We start from the raw sequence: 19,694 nt of genomic DNA on the forward strand, positions 1-19,694 counted from the left end.
GGCTCACCACTGAGCGGGAGACTGATGCAGGGCTCGATCCCAGGACCCCGGGATCATGACCCAAGCTGAAGGTAGACGCCCAACGGACTAAGCCACCCAGGTACCCCTGTTTCCATGTATTTTTTAATTTCTTCTTTGATTTCCTAGTTGACCCATTCATTGTTTAGGACCATGTTGTTTAACTTCCATGTATTTGTGGTCGTTCCAGATTTTTGTCTTGCGCTTAATTTCTAGTTTCATAGCTTTGTGTTCAGAAAAGGCGCATGATAGGACTTCAGTGTTTTTGTATTTAAGACTTGTGTTATGGCCTAATATGTGATCTGTTATGGAGAATGTTCCATGGTGCTTGAAAAGAATGTGATTCTGTTTTAGGATGGAATGATGTGAATATATCTGTTAAATCCATCTGGTGTAGCATGTCATTCAAAGCCATTGTTTCCTTGTTGATTGTCTGTTTAGATGATGAATCCCATCGATGTAAGTGGGGTGTTTTAAGTCCCCTACTATTATCGTATTATTATCAGTTTCTTTATGTTTGTTATTAACTCTTTTGTCTATTTGGGCGCATAAACATTTACAATTCTTATATCCTCTTGTTGGATTGTCTCTTTTTTAATTATATAGTATCCTTTGTCTTTTGTTACAGTCTTTGTTTTAAAGTCTATTTTGTCCAACATAAGTGTTGCTATCCTGGCTTTCTTTTGACATTCATTTGCATAATAAGTGTTTCTCCATCCCCTCTCTTTTAATGTGCAGGTAAATGAGTCTTTTGTAGGTAGCATATAGATGGGTCTTGTTTTTTTTTATGTACTCTGTCACCATATGTCTTGATTGGAGCTTTTAGTTCATTTACATCCAAAGTAATTATTGGTATGTATTTATTGCCATTTTGTTACTTGTTTTGTGGTTGTATTTGTATTTTTTCTCATTAATTGAGCATCTTAATCACATTAGAGCTTTGGGGCAGCTGTTCTGCACTTCTCTTAGTTTGCTGTCTAGAGTTTCAAAGTGGTTGCCAAAATTCTAAACAGATTTTCATGCAGCAAAGACCTCCAAACATGATAGGAAGGAGGAGAGTTTTCCTAACATATGTGTCCCTTTTATCTTTTTTAAAGATTTAATTTATTTACTTGAGAGAAAGTGAGAGAGAAAGAGAAAGAGAGCACAGGGGTAGAGGGTGAAGCAGACTCCCCGTTGAGCAGCGAGCCCCATGTGGGACTCCATCCCAGGACCCTGAGATCATGACCTTAGCTGAAGGCAGATGCTTAACTGAGCCACCAGGTGCCCCATATGTATCCCCTTTTTTTTATTATTATACTACAGAGTCTTCATCAGGAGCTCCCAGCACACTCTCCCTTGTCTCATTGGCTAAAACTGGATAACCAGCTCACTCCTAAATCAAGTCAGCAGCAAAGGGATGTAAATTGCTATAATTGGCTTTAATCAGCCATGATCCTCTCCCTAGTTCTGGAATTGCATTTCTTGTGTCAGGGAGGAAGAGACTAATGGTTGCTGTGTAGACAACCAGCAGTACTTGCAGTACATCATCTTACGAAATTTTGTTCCTGGAAAAATGTGACAAGAGGTTAGTATTTCAGCTATATTCCATAATGTGTGTTAATATTTGAAGTTGGTAAGAGTAGAGAAAAAGATATATCAATATATTTTATTGTAGCAATTCAAAATTGAATACAGTGTTTTTTTATATTGCTAGTTTCTGGAACAATAACTTTTGGATAGTCTGATTTTTGTAACTGTTATGGGTATCCATTAAACATTTATTTGCAGGAATAAACAGCTGGGTAGCAGTTTAACATATACTGTGCAAATCAGAAATGCTTGGCCTTAGAACAAAGCACATACAACTAAGTAAAAATACAATTTTTGCAACAACCTATAGTGTGGTGAAAAAGATGCAAATGGTTGAAAAATGAATATGTTAAAACCTGTGTTGAATAAATTAACCAGTTGGCAATTTTTTATTTGACTCATCTCAGACTGTGAATAAATAAGATGCATTCACTTTGAGGTATTACTTTGTTAATATAATTTATTGATAAGCAATACTAGATAATACCTGAATTTATACCCCCAGATTCTTAAGATTATATATATATATATCTTGGCAGTTAGTATAAAAAGCATTAGACAAAGTAGTATTCATCAGTTGCAGGTAGGTAAAATTATCTCAATATTGTTATACTGTATTGTAAATGTCTTTGAAATTCAAATTGGCACTATAAATGATATTAGGTTTCATTTGTGAAATCTTCTTTGATATCGAAAAGTTTTATGAGAACTAATGAGGCAGATTTTTTCTTTATATGTTAAAATCATAATAGCATTGTTGAACTCATAGTTTCCATTGAGAGCTTATAATCAGCCATATTCATTAAGAACTTGCAAATGTGTTTTTATATTTTTCAAATACTTTAAAATTTATAAATTTGAGTTTTTAATTTATTCTGAATTTTTCTTCAAAAGGTTAAATTATCTATTTTAAGAAATTCTTTTACCACAATATGAAGTTTTAAATTTGAGGAAAGATAAGTTCATTTTGATGAAGAGAATTTTGCTTACTAGTGCATTAAATGGAGTTTTGGGAATTTTCTGGTGTCTTTATAGCTTCTAGTTAAGTATTAAATTTAACCTTAGCCAAAGTCCAAAAATGTTGTTAATAGAAACTAAGGACAGGGCGCCTGGGTGGCTCAGTTGGTTAGACGACTGCCTTCGGCTCAGGTCATGATCCTGGAGTCCCGGGATCGAGTCCCGCATCGGGCTCCCTGCTCGGCGGGGAGTCTGCTTCTCCCTCTGACCCTCCCCCATCTCATGCTCTCTCTCTCTATCTCATTCTCTCTCTCAAATAAATAAATAAAATCTTTAAAAAAAAAAATAGAAACTAAGGACAATCTTGTGTTTTTATTGCATGTTTTCCATAGTGCTAGGGATTTCACAAAATGATGTTGAGAAGAGTAAGACTTATTAATTTATGGTTGTAGGACAGATACACAAAGAATAATTTCTTTTCTTATACTTACTTATAGTTTAATTATTTTGTCATGTTTTCCAGACTGTTCAGCATTAATACATTTCATTCACTGTAGAAAGCCCCTTTTCTCAGAATGTAATAGAGAGCCACTGACTAGATCAGTTTCTGTGTTCAGTTTCCATGGTGTCATTATCAAGGTCTGTAATAAGTTGCCATATTTTGTCTTATCTGTAAAATGCAGTTGATTATCATGTCATTCCTTAATTTGTAGTTGTGGGACTTCTGAAAGTTGTCACCTTAGATCCCTCATGGAGCACACTTCGGTTTATTTGCTTTTTAAAATAATGAAAGTGTAGAGCATGAATAATTCTGTAGAAAATATACAAATCACATGTCATATTATTGCTCCTTATTTTTAATGTTGCTAATGACAATGGTATCGTGGGGTAATGTGGCCAAAGAGCTTTCAATGTGTGATCTCAAAAAACCTGGGTACGTGGGGCGCCTGGGTGGCTCAGTTGGTTAAGCGACCGCCTTCGGTTCAGGTCATGATCCTGGAGTCCCTGGATCGAGTCCCGCATCGGGCTCTCTGCTCGGCAGGGAGTCTGCTTCTCCCTCTGACCCTCCCCCCTCTCATGTGCTCGCTCTCTCATTCTCTCTCTCTCAAATAAATAAATAAAATCTTTAAAAAAAAAAAAAAACCTGGGTACGTGTATTTTGAGTTGTTTGTTGACCTTTGTGAAGTTTAGCGGTATCTTATGTTTGATTAGTATCTCATGTTTGATTAGTCTTTTGGAGTTTATAAAATACCTTGCATATACGTTAGCTCATTTATGGTACAACAACCTCATGAAAGGTAAGGAAAGTGGACTGATTCCCATTTTATAGATGAATCTGAGAGATTAAGTGACCTGCTAATTAATGCATCTAGGTCTAGAACTTTTCCCGCTTTACTTTCCTAGATCTAAAAGGTAGGATTAGATCATTAATGATATTAAGTTTTATTTTCATTTTATTAAATTAAAATTATTGGATTATAACAGTAAAGATCTTGCCATTTTATTTCTTTTTTTGGGACTGTAAATATTATTTTTTCCAAGTTTTTATTTAAACTCCGGTTAACATACACATTAGTTTCAGATGTAGAATTTAGTGATTCAGCACTTATATATAACACCTGGTGCTCATCACAAATGCCCTCCTTAATCCCAGTCACCTATTTAAGTGCCCCCCCCAACCCTCCCTCACCCCCCATCCCCATCCACCTCCCCTCTGGTAACTATCAGCTTGTCATCTATAGTTGGGAGTCTGTTTCTTGGTTTTCTTCTTTTTCTTCCCCCCTCTATGTTTGTGTCTTTTATTTCTTACATTCCACATATGAGTGAAATCATGTGGTGTTTGTCTTTTTCTGTCTTATTTCGCTTAGTGTAATAGTAATGAGTTTCATCCATGTTGCAAATGGCAAGATTTCATTCTTTTTTATGGCTGAGTAGTATTCCTATATCATATATATATATCTCACATCTTTTTCGATTTATCAGTCAATGGACATTGGGGCTCTTTCCATAATTTGGCTATTGTTGATAGTGCTGCTATAAACATCAGGGTGCATATATCCCTTTGAGATAATATTTTTGTATTCTTTGGGTAAATACCCTGTGGTGCAATTGCTGGATTGTACAGTGCTATTTTTAATGTTTTGAGGAACCTCTATACTGTTTTCCAGAGTGGCTGCACTAGTTTGCATTCCCCTTAACAGTGTAAGAGGGTTCCCCTTTCTCCACATCCTTGCCAAGACCTTTTGTTTCCTGTGTTGTTAATTTTATCCATTCTGACTGGTGTGAGGTAATATCTCATTGTAGTTTTGATTTGTATTTCCCTGATGATCGGTGATGTTGAGCATCTTTTCATGTGTCTGCTGATGTCTGTTCATGTCTTTTGCCCATTTTTTAACTGGATTATTTGTTTTTTGGGTGTGGAGTTTGACAAGTTCTTTATAGATTTTGGATACTAACCCTTCATCAGATACATCATTTGAGGATGTCTTCTCTAATTTTGTAGGTTGCCTTTTAGTTTTGTTGATTATTTCCTTCACTGTGCAGAAACTTTTTATTTTGATGAAGTCCCAATAGTTTATTTTTGCTGTAATTTCCCTTGCCTCAGGAGACATATCTAGTAAGAAGTTGCTACAGCCGATGTCAAAGAGGTTGCTGCCTGTGTTCTCCTCTAGGATTTTGAGGGTTTCCTGTGTCACATTTAGCTCTTTTCATCATTCTTTGTCTGTTTTTTTTTTTTTTAATTTTTTTTTTTTTTTAAGATTTTATTTATTTGCGAGAGAGACAATGAGAGACAGAGAGCATGAGAGGGAGGAGGGTCAGAGGGAGAAGCAGACTCCCTGCTGAGCAGGGAGCCTGATGTGGGACTCGAACCCGGGACTCCAGGATCATGACCTGAGCCGAAGGCAGTCGCTTAACCAACTGAGCCACCCAGGCGCCCCATTCTGTGTCTGTTTTTGTGTATAGTATAAGTAAGTGGTCCAGTTTCATTTTTTGCATGTTGCTCTCCGGTTTTCCCAACAACATTTGTTGAAGAGACTGTCTTTTACCCATTGGATATTCTTTCCTGCTTTGTTGAAGATTAATTGACCATATAGTGGTGGGTACATTTCTGGGTTTTCTGTTCTGTTGATCTATGTATCTATTTTTGTGACAGTATTATACTGTCTTGATCACTATAGCTTTGTAATGATATAACTTAAGGTCTTGAATTGTGATGTTTCCAGCTTTGCTTTTCTTTTTGAAGATTGCTTTTTGCTATTTGGGGTATTTTGTGGTTCCATACAAATTTTAGAATTCTTTGTTCTAGTTCTGTGAAAAATGCTGCTGTTATTCTGATAAAGATTGCATGAAGACTGTAGGTTGCTTTGGGCAATATAGACATTTGAACAATATTTTTCTTCCAATCCATGAGCTTGCAATGTATTTCCATTTCTTTGTGTCATCTTCAGTTTCTTTCATAAGTGTTCTAGTTCAGAGTATAGATCTTTTACCTCTTTGGATAGGTTTATTCCTAGGTATCTTACAATTTTTGGAGCAATGGGATTGATTCCTTGATTTCTCTTTCTGCTGCTTCATTATTGGTGTATAGGTATGCACCACATTTCTGTATGTTGGTTTTGTATCCTGTGACTTTACTGAATTCATGTATCAGTCCTTGCAATTTTTTGGTGCAGTCTTTGGGGTTTCTGTATAGAGTATCATGTCATCTGCAAATAGTGAAAGTTTAACTTCTTCTTTGCCAATTTGGATGCCTTTTATTTCTTTGTATTGTCTGATTGCTGTGGCTAGGACTTCCAGTACTATGTGAAATAATTGTGGTAAGAGTGGACATCCCTATCTTGTCCATGACCATAAAGGAAAAACCTCTTAGTTTTTCCCCATTGAGAATGATATTAGGTGTGGATTTTTCATATAAGACCTTTATTATGTTGAGGTATGTTCCCTCTAACCCTACTTTGTTGAGGGTTTTTTTTTTTTTTTTTTATAATGAATGTATGTTGTACTCTGTCAGATGCTTTTTCTGTATCTTTTCAAAGGATCATATGGTTCTTATCCTTTTTTTTAATTAATGTGGTAAATCATGTTGATTGACTTCCAAATTTTGAGCCATCCTTGTGGCCCAGGAATAAATCCCACTTGATCATGGTGAATGATTCTTTTAATGTACTATTGGATTCAATTTGCTCGTATCCTGTTGAGAAATTTTGCATCCATGTTCATCAGGGATATCTGCCTGTAGTTGTCTTTTTTAGTGGAGTCTTTGGTCCTGGAATCAAGGTAATGCTGGCTTCATAGAATGAATTTGGAAGTTTTCCTTCCTCTTCTGTGTTTTTAGAATACTTTCAGAAGAAAAGGTGTTAACTCTTCTTTAAATGTTTGGTTGAACTCCCCTGAGAGGCCATCTGGCCTTGGACTTTTCTTTGTTGGGAGATTTTTGATTACTGTTTCAGCTTCTTTGGTGGTCCTGGGTCTGCCCAAGTTCTCTGTTTCTTCCAGCTTCAGTTTTGGTAGGATGTATGTTTCTAGGAATTTATCCATTGCTTCCAAGTTGTCCAATTTGTTGGCATATAATTTTTAATAATACCTTCTGATACTTTCATAATATTATCTCATAATTGTATTTCTGTGGTGTTGGTTGTTATTTCTCCTCTCTCATTTCTGATTTTATTTATTTGGATCCTTTCTCTTTTCTTTTTCATAAGTCTGGCTAGGGGTTTATCACTTTTAATAATTCTTTCAAGGAACCAACTCCTAGTTTCATTGATCTGTTCTATTTTTTTTTTTTTTTTTTAGTTTCTATATCATTTATTCCTGCTCTAATTTTTATTATTTCCTTTCCTCTGCTGGCTTTAGGCTTCATTTATATTTCTTTGTCTAGCTCTTTCAGGTGTAAGGTTAGGTTGTTTATTTGAGATTTTTCTCTCTTGGATTGTCGTGTTTTCATTTTAATTTGTTGCCATGTATTTTTTTTATTCTTTAATTTCCTGGTTGACCCATTCATTCTTTTTTTTTTTTTTTTTTGATTTATTTATTCACTTTAGAGAGAGAGAGAAGGAGAGCATGAGCAGGAGGGGCAGAGGGAGATGAAGAGAAAATCTCAAGCAGACTCAGCACAGAGCCCAACATAGGGCTCAGTCTCACTACCCTGAGATCATGATCTGAGCTAAAACCAAGAGTCACACGCTTCACTGACTGTGCCACGTAGGCACCCTAGATCCATTCATATTTTAGTAGCATATTGTTTTGCCTATATGTATTTGTGGTCTTACCAAATTTTTTCTTGTGCTTGACTTCAAGTTTCATAGCAAATGGTCAGAAAAGATGCATGGTATGATCATAGTCTTTTTGTAGTTGTTGAAGTCTGAGTTGTGACCTAGTATGTGATCTGTTCTTGAGAATGTCACATGTGCACTCAAGAAGAATGGGTATTCTGCTGCTTTAGGATGAAGTGTTCTGAATATATCTGTGAAGTCCATCTGGTCCAGTATGGCATTCAAAGCCATTGTTTCCTTGTTGATTTCCTGCCTAGATGATATGTCCATTGATGTAAGTGGGGTGTTAAAGTCCTGTAGTATTACTGTATTAATATCAATGAGTTTCTTCATGTTTTTTATTAATTGCTTTGTACATTTGGGTGCCCCCCCCCCCCCCGTATTGGGGGTATAAATATTTACAGTTGTTAGATCTTCCTGTTGGATAGTCCCCTTTATTATGATATAGTACCCTTCTTCATCTCTTATTATAGTCTTTGGTTTAAAATCTAGTTTGTTTAATATAAGTATTGCTACTCTGGCTTCCTTTTGATGTCTGTTTGCATGATAAATGTTTATCCATCCCCTCATGTTCAGTGTGCAGGTGTCATTAGGTCTAAAATGAGTCTCTTGTAGGCAGCATTTAGATGGGTCTTGTTTTGTTATCCATATTGCCATCCTGTGTCTTTTGATTGGAGCATTTAGTCCATTTGCATTCAGAACTGTTGATAGCTATGTATTTATTGCCATTTTATTACTTGTTTTGTCGTGTCTGGAGATTTTCTCTGTTCCTTTCTTCTCTTTGTCACTTTTGTTCTTTTCTTTCCACTCAAATAGTCGCCTTTAGTATTTCTTGCAGGGCTGGTTTAGTGGTCACAAACTCCTTTAGTTTTGTTTTCTCTGGGAAACTCTTCATCTCTCCTTCTCTTCTGTATGATAGCCTTGGTGGATAGAGATTCCTGGCTGCTGATTTTTCCCATTCAGCACTTTGATTATATCATGACACTGTTCTGACTTACTAAGTTTCTGTGGATAGATCTGCAGCTAGTCTTATAGGTCTTCCTTTGTAAGCTCAGTACTTCTTTTGTCTTGCTGCTTTTAGGATTTTTTTCTTTATAGCTATATTTTGCAAATTTAATTATAATAAATCTTGGTATTGGCCCACTTCTGTGGATTTTGATGGGAGTCCTTTGTGCCTCAGGATCTGGATGTCTGTTTCCTTCCCCAGATTAGGGAATCTTTCAGCTATTATTTCCTCAAATAAATTTTCTGCCCCCTTTTCTCTCTCTTCCTGTTCTCGGACTTGTATAGTACGAATGTTCTTTCATTTGATGGAGTCACTGAGTTCCCTGAATCTATTCTCCTGATCCATAATTCTTCTTTCTCTCTTTTGCAGCTTTGTATTTGTCTGTTATTTTACCTTCTATATCACTTATCTGTTCCTCTGCTTCTTTCATCCTTGTGTTCGTTGTATCCAGTCTGTTTCAGATCTTTTCTATAGCAGTTTACATTTCTGTTTTGTGTGTTTTTTTTTTTTTTTAACTCTTTTATCTCTGTGGTAAGGGCCTCCCTGAAGTCTTCCATTCTTTTCTCAAGTCCAGTCATTATCCTTATGATTGTTGCTTTCAGTTCTCCATTCAGGCATATTATTTATATCTGTTTCAGTTAGATCTCTGGCTGTGACCTTATCTTGTTGTTTCATTTGGGATGAATTCCTCCGTCTTGGCATTTTGCCTAAGTGTCTGCCTTTGTTAGAAAATCTTGTTCCGTTTCCTGCTTTTGAGTGTATTGGCTTTATGAAGAAGAGGTCATATAGTACCCAGGGCCTGGTGCTTCAGGGCATGTGTCTGGTGCATGCTCATGCATTCTGCTGCTTGTTTTGGCTGCTGTGTCCTTCAGGCCAGTTATCTGCAGAGTCTACCCTTGCCTTCTTTGGGCAGTGTTTGGTCCTTGGGCAGAGTGCAGTGAATTTAACTAGGTGTACTCCAGTCTACTTGTTAAATGAGACCCAATACTACTTCCACTAGACCTGAATCTTTGCATAACTCTCTGGTCAGGAGATGTTGTGGCTGGTTTTCTGGGGAAGGGTCCTGTCAAGCTAGGACTGAGTCAAACTTGACAAAGAAGTTCAGTAGGGGTAGAGTGCAGGGGTGTTGGACCTGGTATAAGCCAGTTAGGCAGCCAGTGTAGGTGCTCTGGTGTTTATAGCAGTTGGTTCTTTTTTTATGCTGAGGGGTGGGGGAGGGAAATGGAGCCAGGCAGTTCCATTGTCCCTGGAGAGGGTTCTCAGTGCTTGTTGTTCTCAGGAACTCAGTTTGAGAAGAGGGAATTATCTCCCCCCTGTGTGTCCCAGGTGTTCTTTAGATGACTGTCTGCTCCCAGGTGGTTTGCCTGCCTTCTCTCCAGGATCAGTGCAGTTTGCTCTCCAGGCTCTATCCCAGCCATGCTGTGGATCTCTAAAACTCTAGTCTTCAATCCCTGCTGGTTGCAAAAACTCACAAAAATCTGCCTCTTTTGTTTTCCCAGCCAATGGAATGTGTTCCCCTGTATGCTTCTCTCTCCCTTGCCTTTCTCCCAGACCAGGGCTCCCTCCCCTCCACAGCATGAGAGATCTGTTTTTCCCCCAAAGCATGTCTCTGCACTTCCTACCTTCCTCCATGTGACCTCTTCTCTCCCTCTAGTTGTGTAGTTTGTTCTGTCAGTCCTCAGGTTGATTTCTTGGGTATTCAGAATGATCTGATAGTTATCTAGTTGTTTTCAAGGGAGAAGAGCTTAGGATCCTTCTATTCCACCATCTTAGCTCTTCTCCCCAGCACTTTTTTTTTTTTTTTTTTGACATTTAAGTTATGTTACTCTTTCATTGTGCCTCTTTTATTATAGTGTTTATTGTATTAATTGTAATAAGACATTTTAAAAATACACTTAAAAGTGTACTCAGACTTACTTATAATTTATTGCTTTTTCCTGGCCTCCTATCTTGTGTTTTCTACAGATTCAGTTTGTTTCGTGTTTACACACACGCACACACACACACACACACACACACCCTTGGCATGTAGAAACCATTTATTCTTCAATAATTTATTAGCGCGTCTGTAGAGCAGTGCAGTAGGTGCTGTGAGGGACACATAAGTAGAGATGTTCTGGTCTTCCCTCAAGGGAATTAAAGTCTACTTCAGAAGATAAAGTATATCCTGGACAACCAAAGGACTATTAAAAGGAACTGATAAATAAATGCAAGGTAAACTGCATGTGTATATTTTGGGGACATGAAGTAATAGAATGATATGTATGGTTGGTTTAAGGAAGTTTTTTGGGGAAATATTTAAAATTTTTCTTACAGTGGATAGATTGTTAAAGTATGTGCTTATTTTTGAGAATAAGAGAATTACGATATTATGGGGAGTGGGATGAATAACCCAGGAAACACAAATGATATGGTCCAAAACATGGAGATTGGAGTTGATAGATTCAGAGAGATGCTATGTCTGAAAACAAGAGCAGTAAGACCAGAAAATAGTTGATAAAGAAGGTGATAGGGGTTAGAGGCAGGAAGAAGATTTTATGGGGTAGGGCTTAGAGACCATACAAGGAAGAGCTGCTATAAGTTCTTGAGCAATCAGTTAGCAGGTGTTTACTTCCCAAGGCCTATCATTGGCATTTTTAGTGTTGCACAGTAGGACAACTCAATGAAATGTAGGTTCTGTGGAGGATAAACCATGAAAGTGAAATGCATAATGTGGGTAGATTGAACAGGAGCCTGTTTTATCAGTAGTAACTTTGGAATTGGGACTTCCAGTAGAGTAATAGACACTAAAACAAAATAAAGCAGGAAAGAAAAAAAAAAGATCCTCTTAGATACCACATTGTGATAAGCCAACTTAAACTTTATGGCAACTTTTTCTAGCTCTGTCCCATCATCAAAAATAATAATCTTTCATAACTACCATTGTTGAACATTTACTGTGTGCTAGGCACTGTGATAGGTTCTTTGCACATGACACCATGAAGACTAAACTACTAATCTTCAAAACAACCTTGTGAGGTAGATGCTATTATCCATATGTTATAGATGGATAATTTAGATCAGAGAGGATAAATAACTTGTGTAAGTTCACAGAGTTACCTAATTACAGGGTCAGGATTTGAACATTGTCCTGTTTATTCTGAAGCCTGTGCTCATAAGCACTTTTGATTTGTTTCTAAAATACAATTCCCTTGATGACATTAAATTCTCAAAAGTGTACATATGACAGACCCTACTAAACTCTGAAATCTTTATGTGTATTTTTCAAATATTAATTATGTTTTATATTGTATTGGAACTTTAACAGATGAATGTTTAGTGTGTGGTTCATATAAGGCAAAATGTATACTGAACTTGATAATATAAATGGGGTAAAGAAATAAAAATCTCCATTAAAATAATAGAAAAATGTAGCCAGTACAATATTCAAAAGTGTGTTGTTATTATGATTTCTCATTAGTCAGGATTTACATGAAGATGTTGAAGAAGCTGGTGCACTGCAGAAAAATCATGCTTCTGTGATATCTGGAAGCCCCACAGAAACTGCACATTCTGCCTATCTGCCTTCAGAAGATGAGTCATTATGCACTGGGAGCTGTGAAATGCCCACAGAACAAACTCCAAGCAGTGATCTAGAGACTGCCCTAGAAATAAACGATGTGGGAGTAACAGGGGAAAAAGAAAAACATTATGACGATAAAACTTGTGTGAAGTCAGCTTCAGAAGAAGAAACAAGTGAAAATGTGCCTACAGCAGAAGACACTGCATTGCCACCAAAGAAAAATAGGATTACTTACTCACAAATTATTAAAGAAGGCAGGAGATTTAATATTGATTTGGTATCAAAAGTAAGTACTAATTTTCTTCATCTTATCATTAGAATAATACTAATTTTTATTTTTATTTTTTTTAAAGATTTTATTTATTTATTTATTTGACAGAGAGAGGCACAGCGAGAGAGGGAACACAAGCAGGGGGAGTGGGAGAGGGAGAAGCAGGCTTCCCGCTGAGCAGGGAGCCCGATGTGGGGCTCGATCCCAGGACCCTGAGATCATGACCCGAGCCGAAGGCAGACGCCCAACGACTGAGCCACCCAGGCGCCCCAGAATAATACTAATTTTTAATTGATTGAAAATAGCATCTGGGACCATAAACCCAGTTATCATAATTTTATTTTTTGAAGTGTGGAACATTTGTTTTATAAAGAGATAGTAGCCAGAAATTTATAATTCAGTTAAAATATTCTTTAAATATAGGTTTAAAAATGCATTAAAAATGCTCAGTACTGTAGCACAAGAATAGTTTTGTACTGGAGCAGAGTCCACTCTAATATTCTCCTACTGCATGGACACCAAGAATTCTATCAAGAGAAAAATTCTAATGAGCCTAATTATAAATTTATATTAGATTTATAGTTAATTAAATGAACTTTTTTTTTAGCCCTTCTATAACTATTTTAACATCTGTATGGGGGCGCCTGGATGGCTCAGTTGTTAAACGTCTGCCTTCGATCTCAGGGTCCCGGGATCGAGCCCCGCATCAGGCTCCCTGCTCTGCGAGAAACCTGTTTCTCCCTCTCTCACTCCCCTTGCTTGTGTTCCCTCTCTCACTGTGTCTCTCTCTGTCAAATAAATAAACCTTTAAAAAAAAATCTGTATGATGATGAACATTCTGAATAAACCAGTGCATTTTTGAAAATCACCTGTTCAGGTATGAGGGCTTTAGAGGATAATTTAATGGTTGGTGGGGGAGGGAGACTGGAAACAATGCTATTCTTTGGTTATATTTCAGCCCCTAACTCTGATGTTAGGTCAGTGTAACTTCAGAGGAGGTCCCTGAGTCTTTGGAGAGTACAATGTTGTATTGGGTTTATAGGAAGCAAGGTTAATGTAGTGCAAAAAGAACAGAAAACCAGTAAGGATGGTCTTAAAAGGTTAGATATAGGGTGCGCCTGGATAGCTCAGTCGGTTAAATGTATGCCTTTACCTCAGGTCTTGATCCCAGGGCCGATGGATAGAGCCCCACATCCGGCTCCCTGCTCAGTGGGGAATCTGCTTCTCCCTCTGCCCCTCCCCCCCCCAGCTCCTGTGCATGCTCTCTCTCTTTCTCTCTCTCTCTCAAGTAAATAAATACAAATCTTAAAAAAAAAAAAAAAGATACAGGGCTGGGAGAAAGTAGAAAAAAACAGACTAAATCCCATAAATTGAGGGCAAACAATAAGAAATTAAAAAGAAGTAGGAGAGTGTAGTAAATAATATTAGACTTGCCTCAAAACTAAGCTTTTCAAGTTAATGTGCTCTCTTGAAGTTCCAAGTTACAGAGTAAAGAGAGACTAATTGCATATTCCTCACATTTTGCTGATACAATCCCATATGCTCACACTGCTGCTCTCTTTGAACCTGATGCCTAAAAATATGAGTATATTTTTTAGTAAAAAAAACCTTTGTTTCTTTCCATCACATAGCTTTCTGTGTCTGGTTCTTTTCTGCTCTTGAGTTGACTGCTACTTTGGTCCTACTTCATATTTCTGTGCCATCTATTCCACCTTCAGCTACTGTGACCCTGCCGTGCTTTGAAATCTAGCATTTTTTCCATGTTACCTTGGCTATTGATTTCTGGGTGGAAGTTTAATCATAGTTTATTAATGGTCTTCCTCTTCTCATGAACAGAAAATAAGTTTTACAAAACCAAAAAATAAAATAAGAAAACTGAAGTAGTCAAGTTACAAATGGGCTTTGTTCTGAAATTTTCATTTTTAGTTACTTGGAATATGGAATGCCTAATTTAAATGATGATATAAATGTTGGTTAAGAATCAACACTAGTGCGGCGCCTGGGTGGCTCAGTCGGTTAAGCGTCTGCCTTTGGTTCAGGTCATGATTCCAGGGTCCTGGGATCGAACCCCGCATCGGGCTCCTTGCTCTGCAGGGAGCCCACTTCTCCCCCTCCTCCCCGCTTATACTCCTCTCTCACTGTCTCCTCTTCTCTCTCTCTCTCAAATTAAAAAAAAGAATCAACAGTTTATAATAGTCTCTAACCCTTATGGTAGCTGAAATACAGTATAAATATTGCAAAGGGAAATGGTAGAAGATGGTGGTGTATCAATTTTTGGAATTAGTGTAGAAAATTATTCACTTGTATGAAAGAAAGTGAACGCTGATTGTAGTGGAGGGGGAGATAGTTTAATTAGATGCTAAGATGTTTGAGGAGACTTTTAAGATTTCTGGGTATTTTCATGAGTTTCAGTGGGTCACAATAGTTTGTCTTTTAGGGTAAATTAAAAACAGATGTGTCTAGAGAGGTCAAGGCAGTTTACTTTGTCCTGCATAGTAGTTTTCATGGTTTTATTTTTATTTTTATTTTTTTTAAAGATTTTATTTATTTGCTAGAGAGAAAGACAGCCAGAGAGGGAACACAAGGAGGGGGAGTGGGAGAGGGAGAAGCAGGCTTCCTGCTGAGCGGGGAGCCTGATGCGGGGCTCGATCCCAGGACCCTGGGACCATGACCTGAGCTGAAGGCAGACGCTTAACGACTGAGCCACCCAGGCGCCCCTTCATGGTTTTATATATTTAAAAAATAATAATAAATTCATCCTACAAAAGCAGCAGTAGCTAAAGAATGCAGAACCATTGCAATATAAGAGGTTTATTATCATTTTTTAATGTTAGTCATTTAGTGAATATTTACTGAGTACCTATGGTGTAGAAAGCAGGACATTCCATGATATTGGGGCAATCAGTTACTCCTTGGAAATTCTGTCTGTTCTAGTTTCAATTATTGCATCTAAATTTAGGATGATTGCCAAATATCTGTTTCAAGCCCTACCTCTTTCCTAAAGTCCAGTTTGATGTCTCCAAACTACTTGACATTTCTACATGCATTCCATCTCAAAGTCATCATGGTAAAACTGACACACACATTACTGTGGTGCTTTACCCACATAAATATAGCCTCTTAAAAAGTAGTCTTATACTACTCAGGGTAGGTTAAATAAAATACTTAACATTTTTATGTAGTATATATATTATTATTATAGTATAATATTATACTGCTTAGAGTAATAGAGAAAATCAAAGTTGAAGGTCTTAAACAATTAAAACTCTTTTCTAAGAAAGTCCATACCCTTAATAATTATGGAACCAACATGGCCAAGTGAAGCAAAAATGATTAATTAATTATTAAATCTAATTGTCAATATTTTATTTTATTTTTTCTTAAAGATTTTATTTATTTATTTGACAGAGAGAGACACAGCGAGAGAGGGAACACAAGCAGGGGGAGTGGGAGAGAGAAGCAGGCTTCCCGCGGAGCAGGGAGCCCAGTGCAGGGCTCGATCCCAGGACCCTGAGATCACGATCCGAGCCGAAGGCAGACACTTAACGACTGAGCCACCCAGGCGCCCCTAATTGTCAATATTTTAATGAAATTGAAGTATTCTTTTTATTTTTATTGAAGTATAATTAACATACAATATTATATTAGTTTCAGTTGTACAACATATTGATTGGACAGTTCTATACATTTACTAATTGCTCACCACTATTACCATCTGTCACCGTACAACATTGGTATAATATTACTGACTATATTCCCTGTGCTGTACTTCTCATCTCCATGACTTACTTATTTTATAACTGTAAGTTTGTACCTCTTAATTCCCTTTATCTATTTCATTCACCCAACCACAGCCACCCATCTCCTCTCTGGCAACTACCCAGTTTGTTCTCTGTAGTTAAGAGTCTGGTTTTTTGTTTCTTTGTTCATTTGTTTTGTTTTTTTAGATTCCACATATAAGTGAAATCATATGGTATTTGTCTTTCTCTGACTTATTTCACTTAGTATACTGCCCTCTAGGTCCATCCATGTTGTTGCAAATGGCAAGATTTCATTCTTTTTTATCACCAAGTAATTCCATTGTGTATATATATATATATACACAACTTTATCCATTTTTCTATTGAAGGATACTTGGTATTCTTTAGCCTCTCATCACTGAAATTTCTGTTACATCACTTAGAGAGGTGAAAAAGAGGCTTAGGTTTAAATACTTTACTTGTTATTACTAAGCTTCAGACAAAAGTTTAGTGTAGTTTTAATTGAAATGTGTTCTCAGTGTTATCTTAATGCATTATTTTAAGCTGGCATTAAATCTTAAGCTGTACTAAGATCTTTTTAAGTGAAAATACATCTTATGTTTGTGTTAATATTTGTGAAATTATTATGACTACTGAGGGATCATTGAATTTCAAGTATTTGTTGAAACAAATTAGGTATTTGAAGTACCTATTTTTTATTATAATTACAGAATACTTGGCAATATATTCTTAAAAACAGGGGCTATATCAGTTGTGTAGGGTATTAGGCTGAAGATAATGAAATAACATGCTATATTTAGTCAGGGTAATTGGATTAGTTTCAGAAAAAGAAGCAGTGCCAGCTTTGTTCTGTACAATGCTGGACTTTATAAAAATTCACCTAACTGATACTGATTTTCAAAGTCTTTACTGACCTCTTGGATACTCAGACTAACCAGTTTGGATTGATTTTTGAAATTCCCTTTTTCTTTGTAGTAAAGCTAATTGTTTTCTTTCCCTCCCGTATTACAGATGTAACATTTACATTTTTAATATTTATTTATAGACACTTAAAGGTATATCAGTATAGGACATAGCCAAATCTGTTGCATTTAACCATATGGTTAAATTTAGAACATGCTAGATAATACTGTTGAAGTTGTTTTTGTCTCTGATATTGGTTATGAGTGATGTGAATGATTAAATCAATTCCTCACATGCATGCTGGCGATACCCATCATCCTCACTTCTTGAAAAAGACATATCATTTAAATCTAGCCTGCTAGGATTATAGAGGGACCTTAAAATTCAACTCTTGTGGTGGAAATGTATAACCAATCTTTTTCTTTTTTGTTTGGTGAGGAAGTCCAGCGAGCTGGTGTCTTCTTAATGACCACCTGTCATTTTATAAGGCTACAGTCTCTTATTCAGAACCCTTGGGCCTGGTGTGTTCTGTTATTTAGATTTAAAAAATTATTTTAGAAACTAATACAGTACATATGCTGATATGCTATAGATGACGTAACAACAGTCTTAGCAGAGTCTGAGGAGGCACTCTGTAATTAAACCTATTAATATTTCTGCAGTCAAATGTATGAATATTCACAGTAAGTGGGGCAAAGATGGAAGAGCCTTATATCAGTTTGGGTCATTTTGTTGCCAAACTAATTATGGAAAAACTTTGGATTCCAGAGTTTTTTGGGTTTTGAATTTCAGATAATCAATTGTAAACCTGTCGTAAAGTGTGTTATGTATGACAGTATTAATAGCTATAATGCTTTTTACAAATATTTAAAAATGTAGCGGAATTATATATATCTTTATTTAGCATTTATCAGTTTTTCCACAATTTTACCTTTTATTTCATCCTGTAAAATATTTTCTTTGTACAGCTGCTGTATTCTCGAGGATTGCTAATTGATCTTTTAATCAAATCTAATGTAAGTCGATATGCAGAGTTCAAAAATATTACCAGGATTCTTGCATTTCGAGAAGGAAGAGTGGAACAGGTACTTTGCTACTGAAGTATTGTAACTGGGTATGAGCTTAAGTTATTATGATATATTTTGGAAGGATAAGCAAATAGGATTGTCATTTTCCTGGCAAAGCAGCAAATTCCAATCCTGCATGGTAAAAGTAAATAGTAAGAGATTACTCAGTCAAAATTTCTAGTGTTAATTTTTTCATGAGTTATTCTGCAGCCTGATGTTGGTGTTGAGAAAAGGTTAATATCAGGCAGTATTGCTAGATTTGAGCTGTCATTTGTACCCAGTTAGGGGTGACGTGCCATTGGCCTTTTAATGGCATAAGGAGCAACTTGGCAGAATTAAGTAAGAGGGCTCACAAGTTAATTAGCTCTGAAGCCAACAGAGATGCCATTAGAACTGATGGAAGGTAACATGAATGGCTAGCATGGAAATAATGATCTTGTTATAGTTAAAAGGAAAAGAAACGTAATTTGGAATACTTGCATCACTAGGAAGCAGTTTCTTAACTTAAAATCATGTTTTTCAGGTTCCTTGTTCTAGAGCAGATGTCTTTAATAGCAAACAACTTACTATGGTAGAAAAGCGAATGCTAATGAAGTTTTTTACATTTTGTATGGAGTATGAAAAACATCCTGATGAATATAAAGGTATTGTTTTCTATTAAATTGTGTTCTCTAGTTATTTGAGCTTTCTTATTTTAATATGCTTGCTCTGATGTAGTAAGCCACTCATTTCTCTGTTAAAGTACATTCTTACTCTGCACTATCCAATAGGTTAGCCATGAATAACATGTAGCTATTTAAATTAACATTAATTAAAATTAAATTTAAAATTCAGTTCCTCAGTTGGACTAGCCATATTTGAAGTGCTCAGTAGCCACGTGTGGTTATTAGCTACTATGGCTACAGTACAGCTATAGAATGTTTTCATCATTGTGGAAGTGCTATGCTGGGTGTTAGTTTTTATTCTTGTTAAGTAAATACTGCTGTCAACTGGTTCTTCATAGACGATACATTCTTTTCATTGTTCCATTAATTTTTTTCAGCAGTTAAAAAAATCTGTATATTTTTTCATTTTCCCAGGATTACTTTTGCTTGGTATATTGAATTATTCATTTTGACTGATTAAGAAAAAGAGGCTAGATGGTATGGGGAGTGTATTAGAGGACATGGTTTCTAGTCTTGGCTTTGACCCAAATCATACAGTTACTTCAGAGTTTGTTGAAAATTGAACATTCTGTTTAGTATCAGAGCTTTATACTTTTTAAGTGCTTTGGGCTGGAAACATTATCCAAAATAGGAATATTC

General features: G+C 36.4%; 1 protein-coding gene across 3 annotated transcripts in view; it reads left to right on the forward strand.

Moving 5' to 3' along the window:
- The window catches only part of CHM (CHM Rab escort protein), a 206,495-nt gene that overhangs the window by 69,495 nt on the left and 117,306 nt on the right, over positions 1-19,694 (forward strand). For all 3 annotated transcript variants that reach the window (XM_032387919.1, XM_032387917.1, XM_032387918.1), the window contains 3 exons: positions 12,287-12,674; positions 18,292-18,408; positions 18,914-19,034. In XM_032387919.1, coding sequence (XP_032243810.1) covers positions 12,287-12,674; positions 18,292-18,408; positions 18,914-19,034 — 626 coding nt within the window. The remainder of the gene's footprint in view (positions 1-12,286; positions 12,675-18,291; positions 18,409-18,913; positions 19,035-19,694) is intronic.

The sequence above is a fragment of the Phoca vitulina genome, unplaced genomic scaffold (genome assembly GCF_004348235.1).
Source record: "Phoca vitulina isolate PV1807 unplaced genomic scaffold, GSC_HSeal_1.0 scaffold51, whole genome shotgun sequence".
Taxonomy (NCBI): Eukaryota; Metazoa; Chordata; class Mammalia; order Carnivora; family Phocidae; genus Phoca; species Phoca vitulina.